Genomic DNA, 24,435 nt, shown 5'->3' on the forward strand with positions numbered 1-24,435 from the left:
ATTGACATCATAGAAAAAGCGACATGTTAGCAAAAATAAAAATATGTAGAGGATAGCGACTCGCAACTGGTCAATTCTTGTATTTACCTGAGCCAAGTGGACCAAATGGATGATCATCGTTGGTTTTCTAGAATCCAAAAAAATTAAAAATTAAAAATAAATAAATAACAATTGACGTCTGCCAGGTCTAGTTGACTTGATTTCGGGGAAGAAATTCCCCTCCCAAGGTTTACTAGATCTATTTTTTTGCAAGGAGATGTTGAAGTTCAATCTAGACAAGGACTATGATGAATGGGTTCGATAATGTTTATTCTAGAGTGAGAAATTTTGAAAAGCAACCGTCAAATTATCTCGCATTGTTGTGCTCGAACATGGTACAGCACTTGGACTAATGTTTAGTACATTTTCTCAATACATCCATTGAATGATGACGGAAGCACACATGTTTTTCTCCTAATGATAGGTCCAATTTTGCAATCATCTCCCAAGCTAGTCGAATGGCCTTTGTCTCAAATCGGCACGACCATTTTCAAAGCGTGGACACGTCGCATGCTCTTTCAGAGGTGCTATCGTCCCTCTTGAAATGATAAAATCGACCAAATTATTGATGAATGATAGCTTTGTACGATGAATAGAACATAAAGTAAAACCCAAGTAGGACTATTGAGTCAAAAAAGAGGAGCTCATGCTCTAAGTACTATGGTTTTCTGCTTATGCTTTTACTATTGATATCCTGAGTTCAACTTCCATATAAAGTGCGTTTGGTTGGACTTTTAAGGAAATTTTTTAGGAAAATGCAAAAAACTTTAAATTAAATGAGTTTTGTAAAATGTAAATTGCGTTTAGTAAATTGTAATGTAAAAGTCATTTATAAAGTACCTTTGAGCATAATAGTGTTTTGAGAAATTTACATTTACAAAGGACTTTTGCAATTAAAAAAGGGGAAAAAAATAGTTAGTTGGCAAAGGGCAAGCGGTCGCTAGCTATCAAAATCTAACGTTGACGGTCAACACGTCAAGTTGAAGACCTCAAGCAATTGTCGGAGACCGTCAACGAGAGCCGCCCGAGGGGGTCAATAGGGTCATGCAACCCAAGCAAAGGCTGCCTAAGGTTGTGTGACCTTGGTGACGGCTGCCTGGTCGTGTGTTGCCGAGATCGCATTGTCAAACTCATCATCACAACATCTTCTCCTCCATGTTCTTCTCCACCATCTCTTTTCTTGAGAACCACGAAGAGGCATAAAGCCCAACAATCTAACACCTCCCCATTGCCCTCGCCCGCTACCCCAAGGCCGCCGCCCTCGACCTCCCCCTCTACCCTCGCGTCATTGACGCCTCTTTCGCCATTGCCCGTGGGGACTCCCTTTGCTCCCTCGACCTCTCCAAGCCGCAACTTAGATTTAGGTCGCGGCAACCTTCGTGGGTCGCCACGCCATGTGACCACAACAAGGGGGCCGCTGTTTTGGGTCGAGTGACCCCTCGCGAGTCGTGGTGACTCAAAAGGCAACCTCCAACAACGGTCACCACGAGCATGCCGACGCCTCTCGAGCCGTTGTTGGCCCCTCACAGCTCAAGGAAGATGAAAAGCGTCACAAAACGAGGGTAAAAATGAAAAACACAAAGTTTGGTGAAGACAATTTCAAAAACACAAAAAGAGTTGTATGATATCATATGAACATGCCAAGAAAGCTGAAAGCCCAAGGCGGCGAAAACCTAAGGCGGCCTCCTACTTATCTTGGGCTTTCAACCTTCTAAATGCTTAATTTTCCTCAAGGGGGTTTACAAAATTTTTGCCAAACACTCAATAGTGTATAAAATCCTTTCCAAATGCTACTCCCAAATGCACCCTTAATATTGAATTTTATATATATTCCAATTTTGGAGAGACTTGCGAGTTGCGAAAGAAGTAGCGTCCACATTAGGTCGTACAAGGAGCACTTCTAGATGTCCGAGAACCCAACCCTACAAAAATCTTTTGTTAAGATTGAAACAACAGGGCTCGCCCATCACTGGTTTTTTCTTTTTCATCAGGCAGCAGTATGCACACGTATCGAGTTTCTGAATGGAGACCCCGATGAGGTATTTCAACAAAATCACCATAGGCATTTTGATTCGCCAGCTGAGCATCTCTAGCGTGATTTAAGAATGAAAAAGCGATTATCAAGCCGGTATCAGTCCTTACTACAGAGCTCCAAAGGTGATGAGTAGATTTTCTGATGTCCATTTCCAATGAAAACGTGTTCGCCGGAAAGTTAGTGGCACAAGGGCGCTTGGCGACACGAGAGGATCAAAGTGCTCCACATCCACATTTCAAGCCTAAGCACACACGCCATCACGAAATGCATATAGATCCACTTCGAAATCCCCTTCCTCACAGCATGATATTCACAGCATGATTTTCGGTAAGATAAGTAGTTCACAGTATGTTGCATTCGGTATCAACAATGTCATTTTGCACTTGCAATAGATTTGTTCTTTGATTCACCATCTAAATTAGTATCTCCCAACAACATCAAGCGAATGTATGCTGAATGAGGAGGGAGAAGCTTCAACAAGCAATTACAAACTGAATAATCAACTTGTTCAAGTCACAACCCAAAGACAATTTACACAGCCGGAGGATTACATAGCCTTACTCTGTTTCTTTTGCCTGTGTGGAGTTGCTTAGCATCCTTTTTCTTTTTCCCGCCATGACTTCATTTTTAAACTTATGAATCACGGGATACATTATCCATTGACATCACTTGAAGACTCAACAAGAGTACGTCATGCCAATGGTTACATCAATTGCAAGCCTTCACTTACAATCCCCATGTGGCAAGATCTCATAACTAACCAAAACCAAGACAAATTGTCATACCAGTTCACAAGGCCATGGACACTTAGAGCAATATAAGTTGCTTCAACAAACGATCTGATGAGTGAATACCTCCTCCATATATATTGAGCCAAAACAATAAACAAAATTTTTGTACATGAAGTGAAAAATGCCCTCCTCTGGCTTTCCTAGGGTTTTTACATCGAAAAGATTACAAGAGAAAGGGGTTATGGCCAGAAGGAAGAAAGGGTATGTTTCATGCAAAAACTATACAACCAGCCCTCATTGGGCATACCTGACTCACCTTCAGATAGTCTGAATTCAAATAATGAACTATGCAGCATGCTATCCAAAGATCCTGTGTTGTACTTGCAATTCTCAATGAGGCAATGAACATTTGTGAAAGGTAAAAGAGGAGATTTTTTTTACTTGTTGAAGAACAGACTCCTTTTCCTCCCTTTCCTTTTATCACCAGCCTGCATAAGCAACAGGATATGGACCCTGTGAATTATATGCTTCAATATACATGTCCATATTCAGGTTAGTAAAAATGTCAGTCACACAGAACTCAGAAGAAAACAGACTGATGTTTATGGTCCTTGAGTGAGACCCAGTGAGTCAATTGTAGCCCTAATGAAACATGGTGATGGCACGTACAAACCCATAATTGATAAATTGAGTTATATTCAAATGTTAAGTTTGATCGTGGACCCCTTTTAAGGGTTGCTGCTTCACTTGATTCCCTTTGCTAATTTTGGTTGTGAACTTTAAGTTTGCTGATTATCAAGAGCAGTCATTAATCACTTTCGTTTGCCGTGGGTTTGCCTTTACTTTTTGAAACTTCATAAAGGCATTCAAATTGTCAGATCTGGTACATCCTACAGACTGCAACAGATGCTTCCTCTGAATGCATTGTTACCCCTTGATATCATTTAACTGAAACTTCTGCATGCACAAAATATTTTCCCAGGGTCTGAGAAGGGTGAAAAACAGAATAAAAATGATGATTAGGAAGTAGATTTTGCGAATATTGGGGACTCTGGTTTTTCCAACTTTCACTTATGTTAAATCAACATTCTGATATTGACTCTGAAAGATTTTCTTGTTGGACGGTACAATTCGTACATAATTCAAACCGTATATTAATAAGGAAAGAGATGTGATGAGAAGAAAAACAGAAAAGTACCCTTAAGATGAACAGCCTCAGAGTCAGCACAATCGTATCTCTTGAGCTGCAGGGAGAGAGAGAACAGCAATTACATTTCAACATGATGCCAAATAACAGGATCATAATATAAGAAAATCCTTCCCCTGAACTAACGTATAACTTGTTCATTCCTTCTTTTTCTCTCACTTTCAGTGGAGGAAGAGTGCCATGCGATTCTTTACCATCCAACATTAGACAAAACATGCCGTGTGAAAAATATTAGCACCTCATTGGCCTCTATTCCAAAGTCTTAACGTATTTTAAATCTGATAGGGATCTCAGATGGCATAGGAAAGTAACATAACATAACAAGCATGGATCATTACCAGCTAATGTCTTCTGCAGTGTTTTCTGCTCTTAAGAAACGCTCACTGTCATTTGAACTTATTATCCAGAACGCCGTGTCATCTCCATAGGGAATTGTAATCTGCAGGGGAAGAAAAAGGAATGTTGGACAAAGCTATTACTCAACTCTAGTCCAATTACAAAGTTAATATATCGATATTTGTTAAGAAAGCAAAAGGTTTGAACTGATAAGACTTCCTTTCATTACAGCACATCTTTTCCTACTTATGTAACATTCACTTCATGCTTCCACCTAAAAAGTTGTGCATATCAAGAAAGCTAAAGCTTTAAAAGATAAACTTTTTACCATTGTTCTACATCCAGCATTTGTATCCATGTTTCGGCAAGAAAGTACCCACCACTTCAGGCCACACACGCTCCAAACTTCATGGCCAAGAGTTTGAGCGTCGATGACCATATTAGTGATTGAGTTTAAATGACGACTTAGTGATGGTACTAAATTATGGAAATGAACACAACTCTTATAGGCACAACAGCCTTTTGATTATGCATATTGAATATGGAAACTGTGACAAAGGATGACGGACACCAAACACCAGGAATTCTTCTAGTCAAATATACTACTCATTTAGTTCTCTTCTTTCCAGAGATAAATATTGGCTAACAAACTGACTTCTGGTGTTCCAGTTCACCAGTACAAAAGTAATTATATATATATAAAATCTCATGGCTAAAATATTGAAGCTCAACACATTCTCCCATAGGTAACTTGGACAACAAAAGTATCTAAACAAAGTTAGTTAATTAATAGCTACTTTGATGGGGACAAGGACATGCAGAACACAATCCAGTTACAGTGGCTTCCACATTTTCCTACATTTGAGGCATCAACACAAAAATACTATAGTATTTTAGTAAACTAAATTTAAATTTGAATCAAAGTGTGTCTAGTCCCTTCCTTCGTGATTTTAGTGAATTAAATTTAAATCTGGTTCACATGCCCCCCTTTCATTTCCCTCAAAGAACATAGGAAGGATGGATAATGACGCTTTCAATACTCAATTAGACTCTCAAGATGAAAATTGAATTTACAAAAATGATGGATGTTAAAGTAGAAAAGAACGTAAATGGTCTCAGGCATATTGCAGGTTTAATGATGCCAAGTGATGAAATAGGTGAAGTTCTTTTACCCCTTTAGGATTGATAAGGCCCCTTGTCTAGAATCAAGCACTTATATCACAGCTTGAGAAACAAATTGATCAGAGTATCAAAAAAGGATAAAAGGAATAAGATCATACTTTCATATTTGGAGAAAACTTTTCTGTTAATACATCATCACTGGCAGTACACTTGATGCTGTATCCTTCCCTTTTAACAGCCAATATAGCCGGTTCCCATATGTCAAGATATCCCGTCTGCCATCAACAGCTTACATAAAGCCAGTCATGCTTCTTTTAGCAAGTGAAGAGAGAACAATGAACAGTTGAGGCAACAATCACAATTATCATTGAGGATTCCATACCGATAATGAAACTTTGTATGATGCATGCCCTTCATGAAAAGTCCTTTCTATGGTATTCTGTATAGGACCTTCGAACAAAGAGGAGAAGAAGTTAGAAGATTTATGGTGCATGAAACGGGGAACAATCCTCACTGACAGAGTGAAACAAAAGTTATGGAGAATTCTGGGAAACATGAAGCCAGCAGTTTGGTAATTTGGTTATAATCAAGCAATATGCCAGGTTCAACATAACGGCTTTCATTTTTTTAGCATAACTAGCTACACCACAAAGAAAGAAGAAAGAAAAATAATGATGTGCTTCCTTGGCTAATTGGGTTAAGTTTAGATTGAAAATTCTACCGGCAAAACATCAAACAAGCATGGCTTAGAGGAAAATTACTAATTATGACAGTAAATTAAATCGTTCCATCCTTTTCACTTTAAAGAGGATAAATGGATGTGATATGAACTACCAATTATAGTATTTACAATAGATGAGAAGGGTACGGAGCATAATTTTACCCACCGCACGTAATCTTTCTGTGCTCATTAGCAAATACCTTCACAAGCTCCCCCTAGATTGTGAAGAGAACAAGTCAGAGGCTAAGTAATTGATATCCAACATAACGAGGACATATAGAATCTGTAACATGGTTGGTTGAAATAATTTCTCTAACTTCAGATTCAGCCAGGTAAAGAAGACTGTGATCTGAATGAGATCGTACTAGGATAAAAAAAATTTCAATCAGATCAAAACACAAAACAATCACAACCCAATTCATGCGAATATGCTGAAAATATGACATAAGAAGAATTGCTATTAGCACTTGGAAATCCCAATCTCCAACACATGCCTTTTTTATTTTCCCTAAATGTCAGGAATTCAGCCAATATGCGTGTACTCACTCTAGGGCTCTTGATTTCAAAACTGACCCCGCACTGAAAACTTGCAGAAAAGCATGATGAAGACCAAGGGAGAAAAACAGAGAAGCAATGAACAAAAGACATGCACGTTTGACAGTATAACAGTCTGCATAAACTACCACAGTTGCCAAAGCCAAAATTGAAAATCAGTACCTTCCGCTTCCTATTATCCAGCGGTTGAACTTCAATGGCAAGGTACGCATCAACATCATCAGCAGTTACAATATAATTTGGTTGCTTAGCTCCTAACATATGAAAATCCACAGTACCCAGCTTTTAGATAACATATTTCAAGAATAAAAGGAAAAATGTAAGTGCAAGCCTAAAAACATACCTTCAATATAACTAATCGACCCATCTTCTAAATGACGTACCCACTGTTAAACAGAAAGGCAGTCCATTGTCAGGAATGACAAGCAACAAAATATTTGCACAAATGAAAGCTTCACAGATGCAAGAAATCCAGAATGGTTAAACGTTAGGTATTTTATAGGTAAAAGGATCAACTATAGGGCAACAAGGGGCTGCAAACCCTTATCCAATAATAGCAGAATGGTCTAACATGATATAATCCCTTTAGGACATCCTGTAGCTTGAGTCTTGTCTTAATATTCGCCCAATCCTGAACAGGGCTCCTGGTGGTTCAAGATCTTTATCAACAGACGGTAAATCCTGTTACTTCTCATGGCCTCCCATCAAGTTCAAAGCAACTTCAAGAATCCATAATCTATCACTCTAAAGCTCATTCCTAGAGTTTTCATCTTAAAATAGGAAACGTACCATGATAAGACATAAAAGATTGTAAGAAAAGATGTCTCATCCACGAAAATAATAAACAACAGAACCACAATGCCACCTTAGATAACAGGAAGTCTCCAGCCAGGACTACTAAAAAACAAAAGAGTTATTTATGACCAGATATACACCTCAAAGTTGCAGCTGGTTGTTCCATTAATGGAGTATCCACAAGCCTGCAGTTCCTTACCAGGAAATGCATCACCTGAAATTTGGAGGCCCTCTATAGCTGGTAATGGATCATCTTCTGCAGCTGCATGACATAAACAATTCTGTTAAAAAAAAAAAAGGATTATGACAGAGTTGACAAGACAACAAGTCAATCCTAACAAGAATGTACTGTTACCCTCTGAAAAGGAAGAAGCAGGTTCTTCAAGAACTGGGGGTAGATAGGGGGAATATAACGAGCCGGGATTATCAAGTGGGGCTGCATAGCCTGGCTTATTATATGGGGCTGAATAGGGGGAATTCCCAGAAGACCAATTAGCCAAAGACTCTCTCTCACTGTGACTTCCCTCTACATCAGGATCATCCATCTCTGTGTTGCTAACAGGCTCACGAAAAGTGACTTGCTTGGTAGTTTCTTCACTATGACGGTTGAGAGGTGTGCTGCCCTGAGTATTTGCTAAGTGTCCTGCCATTTCACGGGTGACAGCACCCCTGATAACATCAAGAGAGCAAATTAGTACATCACATTGTCAATGATCTTTTTTGATGGGTCTTGTTAACCAGTGCCCCCTGGGCACTGGTTAAGACCACTGAAATTGATAATGCATATCAACACACTTTGAAAGAACAATAACACATTTTGTATTGGAATGTATTAGGAAATCTTCTAAAATTTCTCCCTAATTATATTACGTGATTATATTACGTGATATTATGTGATTTGATTTGATTTTTGTTAGCTGTAAATTAGATATTGATAGAGATTAGAGGCTACTTAGGATCTTTACCTAAATAGGTTTCTTACTTAATTTAGGTTCCATGTTCATGTATTTATACTCATTGTAATCACTCTATGAGAAATAAGAAAACAGATTCTTTTCTTCATGGTATCAGAGCCCAAAGGTCCTTTATCTATTCACCTCGAGTAATTTTTTTTTTTTGAGATTGTTTGATCACTATGTCGGACGAATCATCAATCACCCAGTCTAACCTCCCATCACTTCTCACAAAGTCCACCGAACCTCATCCCATTCAGATCACTTCCATAAAACTGAATGGTGATAATTTTTTCCGGTGGTCTCAAACCGTTCGAATGTATATACGAGTTAAGAGGAAAAATTGGCTATCTGACTGGAGATAACGCAGAACCGACGACGAATGACCCCACTTGGGCTGTTTGGGATGCAGAGAATTCAGCGATTATGATGTGGCTGACCAACTCCATGGAAGAAGATATTGGTGTAAATTATCTAGGCTATTATACCGCAAAGGAACTCTGGGATGCGGTGTGTGAGATGTATTCAAATTTGGGTAATCAATCTCAAATCTACGAGTTAACCTTGAAGCTGGGGAAGATGCGACAAGGAGAGGAAACTGTCATGAAATACTTTCACTCTTTGAAACATTTGTGGCAAGAGTTGGATGTATTCAATGATCATATGAGTGGACGTGTATTGAAGATGGTAATCGATACAGGAAAATTGTAGAAGCAGAACATATTTACGCTTTCCTAGCAAGGCTTAAAGATGAGTTTGATGAGGTACGCGGCAGAATACTTGGGAAGCAGCCTCTTCCACCTATTGGAGAGGTCTTCTCAGAGGTTTAGAGAGAAGAAAGTAGACGAGGAATAATGCTGGGCAAGTTAGCTACCGGCGGAAAGGATGGATCATCGGAAGGTTCAGCATTGACTATATTCAAAGACAAGAAGGGCCATGTTCCTACAACAATAGTCTCCGAGGCAAATGTAAGCAAGATCCCCATTAACTTGCGAAGATCAGATGGGAAACCCCGTATTTGGTGTGATTTCTGCAACAAACCCCGTCAGACACGGGAGACCTGTTGGAGGATTCATGGCCGTCCAGCTTCTACAACTAGTGAGGCAAGGAGACCAACTTCATTCAGCCGTGATAATAAGTCATCTCAACGTATGCCTCCTACTGCTAATGAGGTCACTGCATTCCCTTTCAGCAAAGAACAACTAAACCATCTTCTGCAGCTACTTCAAGCTGGGTTCGTATCGGGTAATCCTACTGCTTTGATTGCCCACCAAGGTAGAAATCTAAATGCCCTCTTCTGTTGTTCACAATCTATACCTTGGATCATTGATTCAGGGGCATCCAATCATATGACTAATATTTCATATTTGTTCAAATCCTATATTATTTATCCCGGCAACCAAAAAATTCGGATTGCCAATGTGAGATTTTCATCTATTGCAGGCAAAGGATTAGTTCCACTTTCTGATTCTATTAAACTTCATAATGCCTGCAGCCTCTTGTCTGTTAGTAAACTTTCTAAAGAGTCTAGCAGCCGTGTTGTCTTTTTTGCTTCCCATTGTGAGTTTCAAGATCAGATCTCGGGGAAAAGACGATGATGAGGGATGGTCTCTACTATTTTGACTCTGATAAAAAACCTCAAGCGTATGGAACTTTTAGTTCTTCCCTTGTTCAAGAACAAATAATGGTTTGGCACCATAGATTAGGCCATCCTAGCTTTGGATATTTGAAACATTTGTTTTCTCATTTGTTCAAAGATGTGGATGTTTCTTCAATACATTGTGACAATTGTCTTTTTCTAAAAGTCATTGTACTCATTATAATCCAAAACAAAAGTATCATGCATCATCCCCTTTTACTTAATCCATAGTGATGTTTGGGGTCCTTCACCCATGCCAACAAAAACCGGAAAACGATGGTTTGTTACCTTTATAGATGATCATACCCGTTTATGTTGGACATACTTGATGAGCGCCAAGTCTGAGATTGAGTCCTTGTTCAAATTTTTTTATCAAATGGTTGACTCAATTCCGTACTACTATTAATATTCTTCGTACTGATAATGGTACTGAATATTATAACCAGCTTTTGAGGAGTTTTTTGATAGAAAAAGGCATCCTTCCCCAGTCAACTTGCCGAACTACACCCCAATAGAATGGCATTGCTGAACACAAAAATCGCCATCTCCTTGAAGTATCGAGTGCCCTCTATTTTTCAATGCATGTACTTAAATACTCATGGGGGGAAGCTGTGTTAATAGCATCTTATCTAATTAATAGATTGCCTACTCAGGTATTAAACTACACTACTCCCTTAGATTGTTTCAAAAAAGTGTACCCCACAGCCCGTATTTTTTCTCATATTCCTCTAAGGGTGTTTGGTTGCACTACATTTGTCCATCTCCCAATTCAGTGTTGATCCAAATTAGATCCTCAAACTGAAAAGTGTGTGTTTATAGGGTATGCACCTAATCAAAGAGGTTACAAGTGTTACAATCCACATACTGGTAAAACTCATATCATTATGGATGTAATCTTTATCAAGTCACAATCGTTTTTTTCTAACAAATCTCTTCAGGGGGAGAATGGCGAAGTTAGTGAAGAGATTAACTCTCTTGTCCTTCCTACTCCTTTGTTTGAATCTTTGAAAACACCTCTGCCGAATCTTGATGTGTCAAGGATAGGGGGAGAAAAAGTTCAAGATCACAATGTGATCAACAAACCCGAGCTTCAGGTTTATACTAGAAGAAAAACTCTTCAAAATGTTGCAGATCAGAACTTTGTCTTGAAGCCTCATCTGTCTGCAGACCCGAGAGATGATCTCTTGCCTTTGTCATCACGTGATCCTAGTAGTACTCATTTTCCCTCCATTCCTGTCTTAAATTCTAATACTAATGCTTCTAATCTTGATATGCCTATAGCTCTTAGAAAAGGAGTTAGATCATGTACTCAGCATCCTAAATCAGAACATGTGTCATTCCAAAAGTTGTCTCATCATCATAGAGCATTTGTGTCAAATCTATCTCACATATCTATTACTAGAAATATCCATGAAGCTTTGAAGGATCCACAGTGTAAGGTAGCAGTTGAGGATGAAATGTTTGCACTTAAGAAGAATGGCACATGGGAATTGGTTGATGCACCAGAAGGAAAAAAGATTGTTGACTGTAAATGGGTATTTATTATAAAATGTAAACCTGATTGGAGTGTTGAGCGATATAAAGCAAGGCTGGTGGCAAAGGGGTTCATTCAAACTTATGAAGTGGACTATCAGGAGACTTTTGCCCTAGTTGCCAAGATAAATTCTATTCGAATTTTACTATCTTTGGCTGCTGCATTTGATTGGCCCTTACATCAGTTAGACGTGAAGAATGCATTCTTCAATGGTAACTTGGAGGAGGAAGTGTTTATAAGTTTACCATCAGGTTTTGCAGAAGCTGAAGGCAAAGTTTGCAAATTAAAAAAATCGCTATATGGACTTAAACAATCTCCAAGAGCGTGGTTTGAACGGTTCGGGAAGGTGGTTAAAAGGTTTGGTTATCACCAAAGTCAAGGAGATCACACTCTATTCTATAAACACTCAAAGGAAGGTAAGCGTGCAATTCTAATCGTCTATGTTGATGATATAATATTGACTGGTGATGACAAAGTTGAGTTGGAAAGCTTGCGAGGAAAGCTGGCTGAGAGTTTGAGGTTAAGGATTTGGGTGTCTTGAAATATTTTCTTGGAATAGAATTTGTGAGATCCAAGAAGGGCATTTTTATAAACCAACGCAAATATGTTCTTGATCTGCTCAAAGAGACAGGTCTATTAGGATGTAAATCAGTAGAGACCCCTGTGGAACCAAATATGAAGCTTGAACTTGCCAAGGCTGAAGAAGTGATAGACAGAAAAAGGTATCAAAGGCTTGTTGGTCGACTTATTTACTTATCTCATACTCGACCTAATATATTGTTTGCTGTAAGTATGGTGAGCCAATTCATGCACTCACCAGGGCCAAGGTATTTTGAAGCAGTATATAGAATTCTAGGCTACTTGAAGGGAAGTCCTAGTAAAGGTCTAATGTTTGAAAAACATGGACATCTGGAAATTGAGGTGTTCACCAATGCAGATTGGGCTGGAAGCAATATGGATAGGAGATCTACTTCAGGCTACTACACCTTTATTGGTGGTAATTTAGTCACTTGGAAGAGTAAAAAGTAGAGTGTGGTGGCAAGAAGCAGTGCTGAAGCTGAATTTCGGTTAGTAGCACATGGCGTATGCGAAGTTATATGGATTAAAGGTATCTTGGATGAACTATAGATTCCAAGTTCCATACCAATGAAAGTGTATTGCGACAATAAGGCAGCAATCGCAATTGCTCATAATCCCGTGTTACATGAACAGACAAAGCATGTGGAAGTTGATAAACACTTCATCAAAGAAAAACTTGATAGCGGACTAATTTGTATGCCGTTTATTTCAAGTGATGATCAGGCTGCTGACAACATTCTGACCAAGGGATTACATAAAAGGCAATTCGTTTGTCTAGTGAACAAGCTGTCTATGGAAGACATCTTCAAGCCAGCTTGAGGGAGAGTGTTGGAATGTATTAGGAAATCTTCTAGAATTTCTCCCTGATTATATTACGTGATTATATTACGTGATATTATGTGATTTGATTTGATTTTTGTTAGCTATAAATTAGATATTGATAGAGATTAGAGGCTACTTAGGATCTTTACTTAAATAGGTTTCTTACCTAATTTAGGTTATCTGTTCATGTATTTATACTCATTGCAATCACTCTATGAGAAATAAGAAAACAGATTCTTTTCTTCATTTTGGAAAGTCCCCAGCTTCAAATTGAAATATTATGCTTCCAAAGCACAATAAATGAGGCTTAACAAGTACCCTAGGGGCCTTTTAACATTTTCCTTTTCTGGTAACTGATTCATGACATCATATTCATATCAGGACAATGCTTGACAACTCCAGTCAAATATTTTCTGCTTCCCTTTTCAACAAAATGGTCAAACTAAAGTATTTATAGTAAATAAAGGGTCAAAGAAACTCTCCAGTTAAAAGACTCGGTCCACCCAAGGACTCATTATCCTAGAAGTTCATCTCACACATGGAAAAAGGTATTTGCAGAAAAAAGATTACAGTAGCAATAAACCATCAGCCAAAAAAGTTAAACATTTGCCAGGAAGAAGGTTGGGATCACAAAACCAACATAAGGAGTCTACCTCTGTGAATGCAAATCTTCTGTGCTAGAGAACTGATAAACATCACCAACTCCTGTGCCCTTTTAAATAGCTACAGAATGTTTGATAAAAAAATGCATGCGCTGATACTAAAAATTTATTGCTGTAATCACATGGTCTACTCCAAGATTCATAGGCAAGCAGCATTGTTCATATTGAGGAACATGTGGAGTAGAAAAACTATGAATTTCACATTTGTCAAGTCCAAGAGCACCATAGGGCAGAACTTAAGTATATGCAAGCAATCAACACAATAATTCAACGAAGACTGATCCCACCAACAAACGCAGATAGTTGAAATGTGTTACAATCAGTTCACAGTTACAGTAGGCTCCATTTGACCAAGCTCACCTGCTTGCAAGGGGTGAATACCTCCCTATGTCATCTGGTTCCATGTTTTTGGGTAGGACACCTCCGAAAGCAGTCTGATGGGCATTCAATGCATCCCACCCAGCACTTGGCCGAGCATCAGAAGAAACTGGTGCATTTCCTAGGGAAAAAGGAGGTTGTGGCACCAGTTCTAGTCCATTTCTCTTCTGGCAAGAAAAACTGCAGGTATTAGGAAAGATGCTTTACAGGCAAAAGGAACTGAGATCTGAATATTCGTGCATACTGAAGTCGTCAACGCTGCACCAACGGAATAAGCAGGCGACTGTGGCGCGAAACTTGATGGACTTGCCTCTGAATTCCAAGGGGCCAATTGATAGTGTGATTCTTTCAGTCTGGTCTGAAGCAAGAAAGACGACAATTTGTTGAGCACCTAAAATAAGATGAGCTTAAATACCAAATTTCACATCAAATGTTGGATGATGTTGCTGCCATCTCAAATCTAGGCCACACACCTCATTAACATTTAACTGCTCTTGTAGATGTTTAAAAAGGACCTGCAAAAAAGATGTCCATTGGAAAAGAAATCAGCTATCTCTTGCATGACGCGGCTTCAAACTTCACCAGTCAAAACGATAGCAATCTAGTAAAATCTATCAGGCACAATTTCCATGTTCAATTTATGTCTGACACTACCCATGCAGTTTGCTATGGCAGCCACAAGAATGAGAATAGTTTTGGATAGTATCACATAATCATTAATGTATGAAGCATGCCCATATTTATATTGGGAAAGTCAAAACCTATGAGAAAGGCACTCTTGAAGAAGAAGAAGAAGAAGAAGAAGAAAAAGAGATAAATCAAAGTGCACACATAGAAATCCAGAGAGGAAAAAGATATGAAAACAGTCTATAGTGTCATATACTCGAGGATAATTCCAGAGTCCAAACAATTTGAACAGATTTCAAGAGGAACTGAAATGCCATTCTTCCATTTCTCAACTACAACTTCCTGTCCATCAAAAGATTTGATACAAGCCATTAGCAACAAAGTGCTCTTCTCTGTCCCTTTCTCTTTGCTTTTTTACCATCTTCAGATGCAACTATGCAATTCTGCATTCACCCAAGAAAATGCAGTTTTTCTTTTTATGCTTCATGTGATGAATTATTTGATTAAAGATTATGTATTTAATAAAGTTCCACCACTGAAAAACCATGCTGTTCGCTGTGGCAGCCATCAGGATGAGAGTGGGTCTCAATGGTGTTACATGCTTCTACCAAAATCAAGCATCTCAAGATTTATTTTGGGAAAAGATAAAACCCATTAATAAAAAGATTTTATTGAAGAAAAAATAGAAAGTAGGTCTGGAAATTCAAGTTTTGTCAGCATATTCATGTCAATAATTCATGTCATTAAGAAAATTGATTCAGCATTATTACTGGGGGTTTTCCATTAGAAATGATTGAAAATGTGGTGATTCGTGTTAGTTTTGAGTTAAAGTCATGTTGTATTTGTGTTTTTCTCAGTAAATTCATGTCATGTTTGAGTCATGTTAGGAATTGCCAACCCTGGCTGAGTCAAAGTGCATGTCAAAATCAACAGAGGACCCAAAAAGGGAAAAGATGTGTTGCCAGTTTGTCATGTCAATCTCTCAGCAAAATTACAGAGTGAAATGAATTTCAACAGATTTCAATAGAAAAGCTGAAATGCTGTCTCTTCCACCAAATTGCAAGCTTTTCTCTCTTAAAAGATCCAATACAAACAATAGAAGCAAGTTCTGATTGTTTCTCTTTTCTTTTTCCATATATACTGCCTTTAGAAGTAACTATCTTACCTTTTTGTTTAAGTTCATTTGTACATCGGTTGCAACAGAAAGTGCTACCACAGAACCAAATGGGAGAATTTTTGGCTGGGCTTGGGACATTCAGGACAGCGACGACGGTGCTATCACAATTAATTCTAGAAGTGATCACTGGAGTATCAAAATCTTTTTCAAAATCCATATGCAAGCAAGTTTGATCCTCTTTTGATTTGCCAGCTGTATTAGTGCATTTTTAGCTTCTCAATAATTCTGTCCTTTGTTTGGTTGAGTCCTTTAGGTAAAAGAATTACCAAAGCTCTGACATTTAAGCTACTAAAGTTATTGCTTCAAAAACAAAATCAAAATACAAAGGGTGCATGTGTTTCTTGGAAAATCATTGATTTGAAAAATATTTTCCTAAAATTAACAGTTTGTATCGCTTATAAAAATTAATGAATGAAAAACAACTTTGATCATAAATGATGTTATGGCATAGATTGTTGTTGTAAATGAAAAAATTTTCCATCGACTAATTTTTTTAAATTTTTTTAAGCAATACAAACTATCATTTTTAGTAAATGTTTTCTATGCCATTGATTTTCTGTGTAATAAAGGCACCCCGTAAAAACGTATTTAGCCAGTCTTAGTCTACAAGGAAGGCACAAGAACATCATGAATTTACAAGAACAGAGAGACGATATACAACTCACGTGTAATGGACTAGGAACAACTCCATGATTTGGACATACCTTGACATTGCTAACAATTGACTGAGCATCGAGGACTGGAGGCTGCAGAGAATACTCTGCAAGGAGAGGCAGCAAAGATTGCACAAATGTCAATCTTTCTTGCTGTGCAGCCTGGGAGACAAAAACAAGAACCTCAAAATTTGCTTTTTCCTAAACATTGAGAGAGAGAGAGAGAGAGAGAGAGAGAGAGAGAGAGAGAGAAGAGGGCAGAGTAAGATTCTGGATTAGATTTGTTAATGATGATACTACAACATGATGTACAAGTGTGTCATTTACTCTTACCTTTTCAGCAACAGCCCATTTTGGCACCAGAATTTAACAATATCTTAGGTAATAATGAAGACCTATATGTAGTGGCTGACCCAAATTTGAGACCTAGGGTTGGTGAAGCCAGATTTCTCTGACAAGCCTAAACATAGTCTCCCAATTTATACTCTTCCTTTGAAAAATTGTACTTCCGTTTTGAGTTCCTATTTGCCAGTTGATCTTTCATTTAATTAAGGGAGAGAGAGAGAGAGAGGAGAGGAGAGGGGGGTTATGCTTCTGGTTTTTACAAAAGGGAACCACAACCCTACTTGAGGAGGCCCATATTTATCTTGTTATTTTTACAGAAAATGATAGTAACATTTAATTTGCATGCACATATATGTAGATACACATACAAATACGATGTTCTTACTTTTTACTTTGTTTTATTCATCTCAGGAACACAAGGTTCTAATTATTGTAAGTTGAACCATGCGCATCTTGTAAAAACATCATTTCCTAGAGACTTTGAGATTCCTCTCTCCCCTTCTTCAAGTCAGAAAATCAATGGCTACAGTTTGATAGGACAAGGTCAAATTTTTATTAACTCAATGTCAAACCACGTAAAAGGAGTAGACGCCTTCAGATAACATGTATACTCAAGTTTATCTCAGCTTTGAAATCAGTAGACAAACTTTTTACCATGTTATTCATTTCTTTTTACAGGTAAAAAGAAGATCGATTATAGAGCACCAAGGGGTGCTGACCCATATACAAAAAGACCTCAAATAACCAAAGCCATTTGCAAAACAACTCTCTAAATCAAATCACCTGAGGCATTTAATCCATAAGAAAGTTTCCACTCTACCAAAAGTGTAAAACCCTAAATGAAAGATCACATGACATGTGCATAAGCATGTCACACATCACCATGCGGTGGCTATTACATTTTCATGCATAAGCAAACCTAGAGAATGTCAATGCATATCACATGTGCACATAATTCATCCCACATTTCTGTTGAAATAACAAATTTTCGAATGAAGATCAACAATCGAATCAAAGATATTATATGACTGTCATTTGCCAAGTTTCCATTTCATTTTTCTTTAAATTGAAATGAATTGTTATTCTGTATGGAGTCATGTACTATTTACAAGACTATGGCTCCACCCATTATGGGAACCATTAGTAGTTACTAGTGGCAAGAACTTTGGAAGTATCAACAAGAAAGCCACAATTAGCGGGGGCGGAACTCACACAATTAATAAGACTGGTCACATATAAAGGGATTATTCTCTAAGTTCAGTGGAGATGGTGGCAAATCTCTGCCCCCAGGTCTGCTGGTGCCTATATGAGGAGCAAGTACCCCCCCCCCAAAAAAAAAAAAAAAGGATAGGAGGGGCAAGGAGAATTCTATTTGCATTTTTGTCACACTTTCCTTTGAGACAAGTTAATGAGAACCCACAGAAAGTCAGCAGCCTACAACGTGAATGCATTTCCATACCACACGTATCAAAATTTCTTTCACTAAGCTGAAACAGTAGAGGGGAAAAAAAGGTGTTCTTCATGAAATAAAGAGAGTATTAAGCACAAAATCAGAGATATTCTAGCAAAATACGAAAAGCATGCACACTATCAAAATTACCATTATTTAAAAAAAAAAAAATTCCCTAGGACGAGCAAAGTATACCTGCAATTGGTATGACAAACGAATATTTTCCTCCATTATGTCTTGCCTGTACGACAGAGCTTTAGAAGCAGCATCAACAAGGTCCTGCTGCTGCTGATCAAAGGCCTACATTTCCAAAAACAGAGGGCAAAGGTCCATTGCATGGATAAGGAAAGGTGAACCAGAATTGGAGAAGTGGAGAGCAATGACTGATCAAAAGCTTCCTACCATACGCATAAAAGCAATTCGCTTCTCCAGAACATACTTTTCGTTTCGTACTTGTGCTTCCTACAAACAAGATTAACTTGTATTACTTCCAAACACTACTTAGTCCAGAAGGAGACTCAAGTAAAAGCCCACTCTGTCATACAAGCGACCCCACTTATCACTCTCACCTTCACTGAATAATCTGACAAATATCTCCTTAACTGTATAATTTCTTGTTCCTGTTCCTGAACCTTATGAATGAGATCCTACAAATATCATTTCATTCATAAACCAATGCAATCAACACAAATATCAGAAGTAAAAGGAATTTGTGGAATCATCCCACAGCAACCTGTTTCTGGAGGCTGCTAGAATTACTGACTTCCGCCATCCGCATAAGCCCATGTCCAGAGATATTAAGTCTTCTATCATATTCTCCTTCAGTTTGATATCTACAAAGCACGAAATTCTGTCTAAGATTCTATACATCTCAACACTGACTTATTGATCACTTTAAGATGGATTGCTCAAATCCAATGTAAAACCTGTTAGGAGAAAAAGATGTTGCTGATGGTGATGATAACTGAGAAAAGCCAGTATTATCGGTGGGAACTTGAGGACCAGGAAGAACTTTTAATGTCCCATTAGCCTTATTGCTTTCAGAGTGGGCTTGCCCCTGAGTATGTCCGGCAACATTCTGATTACTTAGTTTCACCTCCTTGTGAACAATAATAGAACTGGCTTGATCACGTGGAGAAGTGCCTCCTATGCTGTTAACGCCCTCTTCTGGATTTCCCACAGACGGTATAGATTGTTGAGCATCATTGACTCTGCGAAGAAGGCCATCTGGTGCCCCAACATCATGTCTTGAAGCCATTGATTCATATGATTTCTGCAAGAGAAAGAGTCCATTAATAGTCATGACTCATTAGTACTAATGACCCCTGAGATTTCTTGATCAATGTGTGGTTGAAAAATACAAAAATCAAAAGCTGGGTCACAAAACTACAACACACAAAATTGCAAAATTGCATAATGCAGTAACTACTGATTTAACAATAACATGAGGTCCCTCTTTCCTAAACTTCAACCCAAAAAAAGAAAAAAAGACCACATTCTCCCAATCAATCATCCACCAAAACACCAAAACCCTGAGTCCACAAGACCAATACGCATTCCACCTCCTATTTACAATATCCACAGATCCTTCAGCTCCTTGGCTAAGAATGACAGAAGCATCAGCTGCTGGATGGTGGTACTGTTGTCATACTTATCTTGGCACATTAGGGCATGTTTGGAATGACATTGCCTTTTTCTTTTCCACTTGAACTTCATAATTTAGCATCTGAGATTTGACTTCTATATTACACAACACCTCAATAATTAAATCATATGCATGTTGATATTTAGTCATTTGGAATCATTTAATAATTTCTCAGGAAATAAACTAAATTTTGCTTAGATAGGAAAGTGATAAGTATAATTTGAATACTTTTAAGCCGCCCTGTTTCCCAATTGACTCATTTCGTTTTTTTATCTGTACTGACTAAGTGGGTCATGCAAAAGGGTGAGAGAGGACAGGAGCTAGCGTTCATGCAAAAAGTTGATTTAAATGTCTTGAAATACAAAATCATAAACACTAGATGAAACATCAACCTATGAGAATCCTCCTGTGTGACCATACTCACAACTCAGCCAAGAACTCACGCATCAAAGTTGTACAGATGCTAAAAAAAGAGAGAGGCGATGTGATAAAAGTCAGACGCACATCATATAGGTGGTCATGTCCTAAAGTTAATCCTTAAAATGAAGGAGAGTTGAAGTTCTGAGATATACAAAATAAGTTGTTGGAGATGGCGTACAAATAATGAGAATCTGTTCTATAGGCCAAATTGAAAGTAAAGACCAATGACATAAGCAATGGCAAACTATGTGTAAATATGGAAAAAGAGATAGTGCCAGTCACCTTCACGGCTTCAATGTGAAATCCTCCTACAGGACCCTAAAGAGACATGTGATTTAAGCCAGAGGCCATTAGAATCTCATCTTGAAATCTACTTGCCCACCTAGAGAATCGATCTTGGCTTCTCACAAAATCCTGACTTTGGATTATCTCTGGAGAAGGTGCATAGCAGAAAAATAGGTCTATTTGAGGGGTCTTGGAGTGGCTTAGACAATCCTCATCATGGAATGGAGCATCATTGCTAAAGCTCCTAGGTATATCTACGTTAAAGTGTCCCACAATGCTTGTCCATGGAGATTGTGATGGCTTAAGCTTTTGGGTTGGATTTTCTAGCATGATATCATACACACGTTCCACCTAGTTTACTTCCCACATGTGGCCCCCTATTTGTCAATTCCATGTGCCGCTCTCAATCTGGTTTGCATGTGAATTAGCATATATGAGCCTCATATACACGTAAATCTCCCTCCATCTAATGGCGCAAACTTTTAAGTTGGACATTCTAACAATGTACATTTTGAGTAGGTGAACATGCTCGCGAAGAAAATGATCTTTAAATTGAAAAAGAAAGAACATGAAGAAACAGAATACCTGAAAACCTAAAGTGGCTCAAGTCCAGTGTCAAGTGAAAGAACCCCTCAAAAGTTGTATGAGAGTTGGAATGAGACACACATACATACAGATATATATATATATACACACATGTATTTATACATTATCAATATCTATCTCACTGTGTAAAATGCCTTCTTGACCTTTAGCTAAAGTACTGGGTTGCAACCACCCTACTTATTAGGGCATCATTTTCGAAGAGACTAGTGAAATTCATTGCGAACCCAAGCTGGCCCACTGGACTAGCCAATTTTAATCCCTAGCTGAATCTCTCAAAATTTCTCTTCCCTCCTTGTTGGCATCACTGCCTTCCTCTAGGGTCGAGAACTCCTATAGTTCAACTATCTTTCCTTCACAAAAAAGGAACTAGTACAGTGTGAATCGACCAATGAGTTATTTAGCCAAACTTATTCAGTCTCAAACATACTTGGCTGCAAACAAGTATGGTGGCAAGGGAAATTAGTGCTTGAAAAGAGTAGTCGGTTGCTTCCTTCACATGCTCACCATATTAAAAATTTGGATGCGCGTTCTTGTAGAATTTTCGTATACATGAAGAATATCAGGGTGCACCTGAAGTTCACATGCTTCTAATTCCCAAGTGCTTGCCAAACACTAACCCTTTCTACATAAGAATTCAACCGCTCCTAAAACAAAACATAAGACAAACTCAACAACTGCTTGACATGGCCAGGCTACGATTTTAATGATAGAGAGACAGCATAAAAGCTAGGGCCAGGTAAAGGAAATATTCTCGTTATGTTCAGAATGAATCAACTTCAACGTCCAAACTACAACCTCTTTTGGCTATCAAGAAAGAAGATCCTAACATTAACTAAAAAATAAATAGAAAAGTGGAAAGCCCATCAGATGCATGTCTATATGTACAGGTACTATACATTTAAATTATACACATTCTCAGTGCAAACATATGTACGATTAAACTAGTCTGCTCCAACAAAAGTACCTATGACTTACATATCTTTCCAGTTCCTGCATTTTTTCCTGTAGCTCGGTCCTCAGCCGATTATTCTCGTCCATCTGTCATGAGTGAAATGGAAAATTAAGATCATCCTCTTGTCAAATTTCAATGTCACAGAGTCGCAGCATACAGCACCATCATAACTTTAAGCATGTAATCATCTTCTTCTAGCAACATGTCATGTAACGTGAAAGTGCAAGCATCAGTTCATAGTTGAGCACGTCATTTACTTGCAACAAGTAAAGTTAAAGTAAAAGGCACCAAGCAATGCCCCACTCCAGCGCAAGATAAACTTTTATGTCCACTTGATTACAAGGGTGACATCCACAATGGTGAACTAGGAGGATAATTTCTCACCCCTTCAGTTGTCACGTAGGAGGTTGCAACAGAATGGGAGCAAGAAAGAGTTGACCAAGTAATGCAGTAAATGCAACTGAGAAAGTCAAACCCTGGATGAACTTGAAACTGAGCGTTCACTGCTTTGTAGTGGTGGTATGGGTGTTAGGCTGCAGAGGTCATGGAGGTTCTCTGTTGAAGATGCTCCTCTTTATAGAAGGGTGAGGGTGGGGGTTCTCTTATAGAAGATGGTTTAAGGAGATTTGTCATGTGGAAGGATCTACATAATACATCATTAGAGCCATTTCCCACAGAATATAGGTCCTTGCCAAACAATTAATTCCATTTCAAAGTAAAACTGCCTACATTTCCACCCAGATGTAGTCGAACTAGGACTCTTCATACACCCCATCTAAAATCAAAGATAGGTGCTCCAATCGTACTAGTGAAAAGCAAAGAGTCGTACTCATTCGAGTTTCAGGAATCAGCAAGGTCGCCAGATCGACCATCTATTCAGTACCCCTTTGGCGCTCATAAATGAATTGCATTTACGCATCCATAAGGAAAAAAAAACATATGGGGTACATAATTAGCAGGTAGAGTTGAGATATTCCACACCTCTTCGAGCATGTTCACACACAGAATGAGGGTTCACGACTAATTCAATCACGGACTGAAGCGGCTAAACGATGGTTCCCAATTGGGCAAGAATCTTCCGCAGTGCGATTTCTAGGAACTCGGCATCCACTACAAAAGGCTCGTCGATGCTCGACCTACCTCATGCTTTGCGAATTGGGCATCAAATAAACTATCTACAGGAAGGAAAGAAAGAGAGAGGAGGGAGAAAGAAAGAGGAACCTGCTCTTTAATAGTGGCTTCGGCAGCTTCAACGGCGTTCATGACCTGAGTCAAGCTATCGCTGTTGGAGTTGACATTGGAAGCCGCGTCATTAAGCGCCATTCCAGACAGCTTCTCCGCCAATTTCCCATCGAATCCGTTCTCCATCCTCCTCCAACGCGCGCAACTCTCAAACCCGACACGCGGTCAAGACCCAGCAGAAAACCCCCGCGAGATCGAGGAGGGCCGAGGGCCGGGAGGGGCAAGCTCCACTCTCCCCCACTTCACTCCGCTCCCCGCTCCACCCAATCTAGGGCTTCTTCGACCGGAGCCGCGGAGCCGCGCCCCGATTCATGCGAATCCCCAGCTCCCGCAGCGAAAAAACCCCACCTTCACGAACGAACGAACGAACGCCGGGGGAACCACGGCGAGGGCGGCGGCGGCGGAAAAATCAGGAGGCGGAGCAAAGGGATCGGGATCGCCAATCGGAGCCCGGCGGACACGGCGAGATCGACGACGACGACGACGAGCGGCAGCAGCGGCAGCGGCGGCGGCGGCGATGCAGCATCGTCCGTCGGTCGCCCTCCTCTCCCGACTCCCGCTTCTCGAGCTCGCGTCGCGCGCAGGAGAAAAGACGCCAAAGAAGACGCGGACGAGTCTTCCCTTCTCCTCTTCTCCTCTTCTCTCTCTCTCTCTCTCTCTCTAAAATGGTTTATTAACAATCATCAACTGTCTTTCTCTCTCCTTGGTTTTTATGTTTTGTGCTTCCTCATCATGATTGATAACCCCATTCCCATTTAAATCTTCCCATTCAAAAACATGTCCTTCCCATAAAAATAGAAAGAGAATGAAATTGAGACAAACGAGGGAAATGATCCCTCAATATATAATATCATCTCTATGAACTTTTGATTTGTTTAATATAGTCCGTGAATTTAAACTCGCTTTGCAATGTTAGTTCTGAAGT

The 24,435-nt window shown here is 39.1% G+C and overlaps 1 protein-coding gene across 6 annotated transcripts; it reads right to left on the minus strand.

Moving 5' to 3' along the window:
* Positions 1-2,698: 2,698 nt before the first annotated feature.
* LOC104418006 lies at positions 2,699-24,178 on the minus strand. 6 transcript variants are annotated; one of them, XM_010029207.3, is made up of 21 exons: positions 23,490-24,176; positions 22,292-22,354; positions 19,287-19,633; positions 19,094-19,193; positions 18,930-19,007; positions 18,763-18,822; positions 18,556-18,660; positions 16,617-16,727; positions 14,582-14,623; positions 14,353-14,499; positions 14,091-14,272; positions 7,897-8,210; positions 7,682-7,803; positions 7,090-7,132; positions 6,909-7,000; positions 6,358-6,406; positions 5,853-5,920; positions 5,629-5,745; positions 4,351-4,451; positions 4,004-4,049; positions 2,699-3,293 (listed from the first exon to the last, which is right to left on the minus strand). In XM_010029207.3, the coding sequence occupies exons 1-21, from the start codon at positions 23,634-23,636 to the stop codon at positions 3,243-3,245; spliced, it is 2,385 nt and encodes a 794-aa protein (XP_010027509.2). In that variant the 5' UTR covers positions 23,637-24,176; the 3' UTR covers positions 2,699-3,242. The 6 variants fall into 6 exon arrangements, 5 of the variants coding, with proteins under 5 accessions (XP_010027509.2, XP_010027511.2, XP_039157578.1 ...); XM_010029209.3 differs by having other exon boundaries at positions 2,699-3,318; positions 14,091-14,275; XM_039301644.1 differs by having other exon boundaries at positions 14,353-14,466; positions 23,490-24,175.
* Between the last annotated feature and the right edge of the window lie 257 nt (positions 24,179-24,435).

This window comes from Eucalyptus grandis, chromosome 9 (assembly GCF_016545825.1).
Source record: "Eucalyptus grandis isolate ANBG69807.140 chromosome 9, ASM1654582v1, whole genome shotgun sequence".
NCBI lineage: Eukaryota > Viridiplantae > Streptophyta > Magnoliopsida > Myrtales > Myrtaceae > Eucalyptus > Eucalyptus grandis.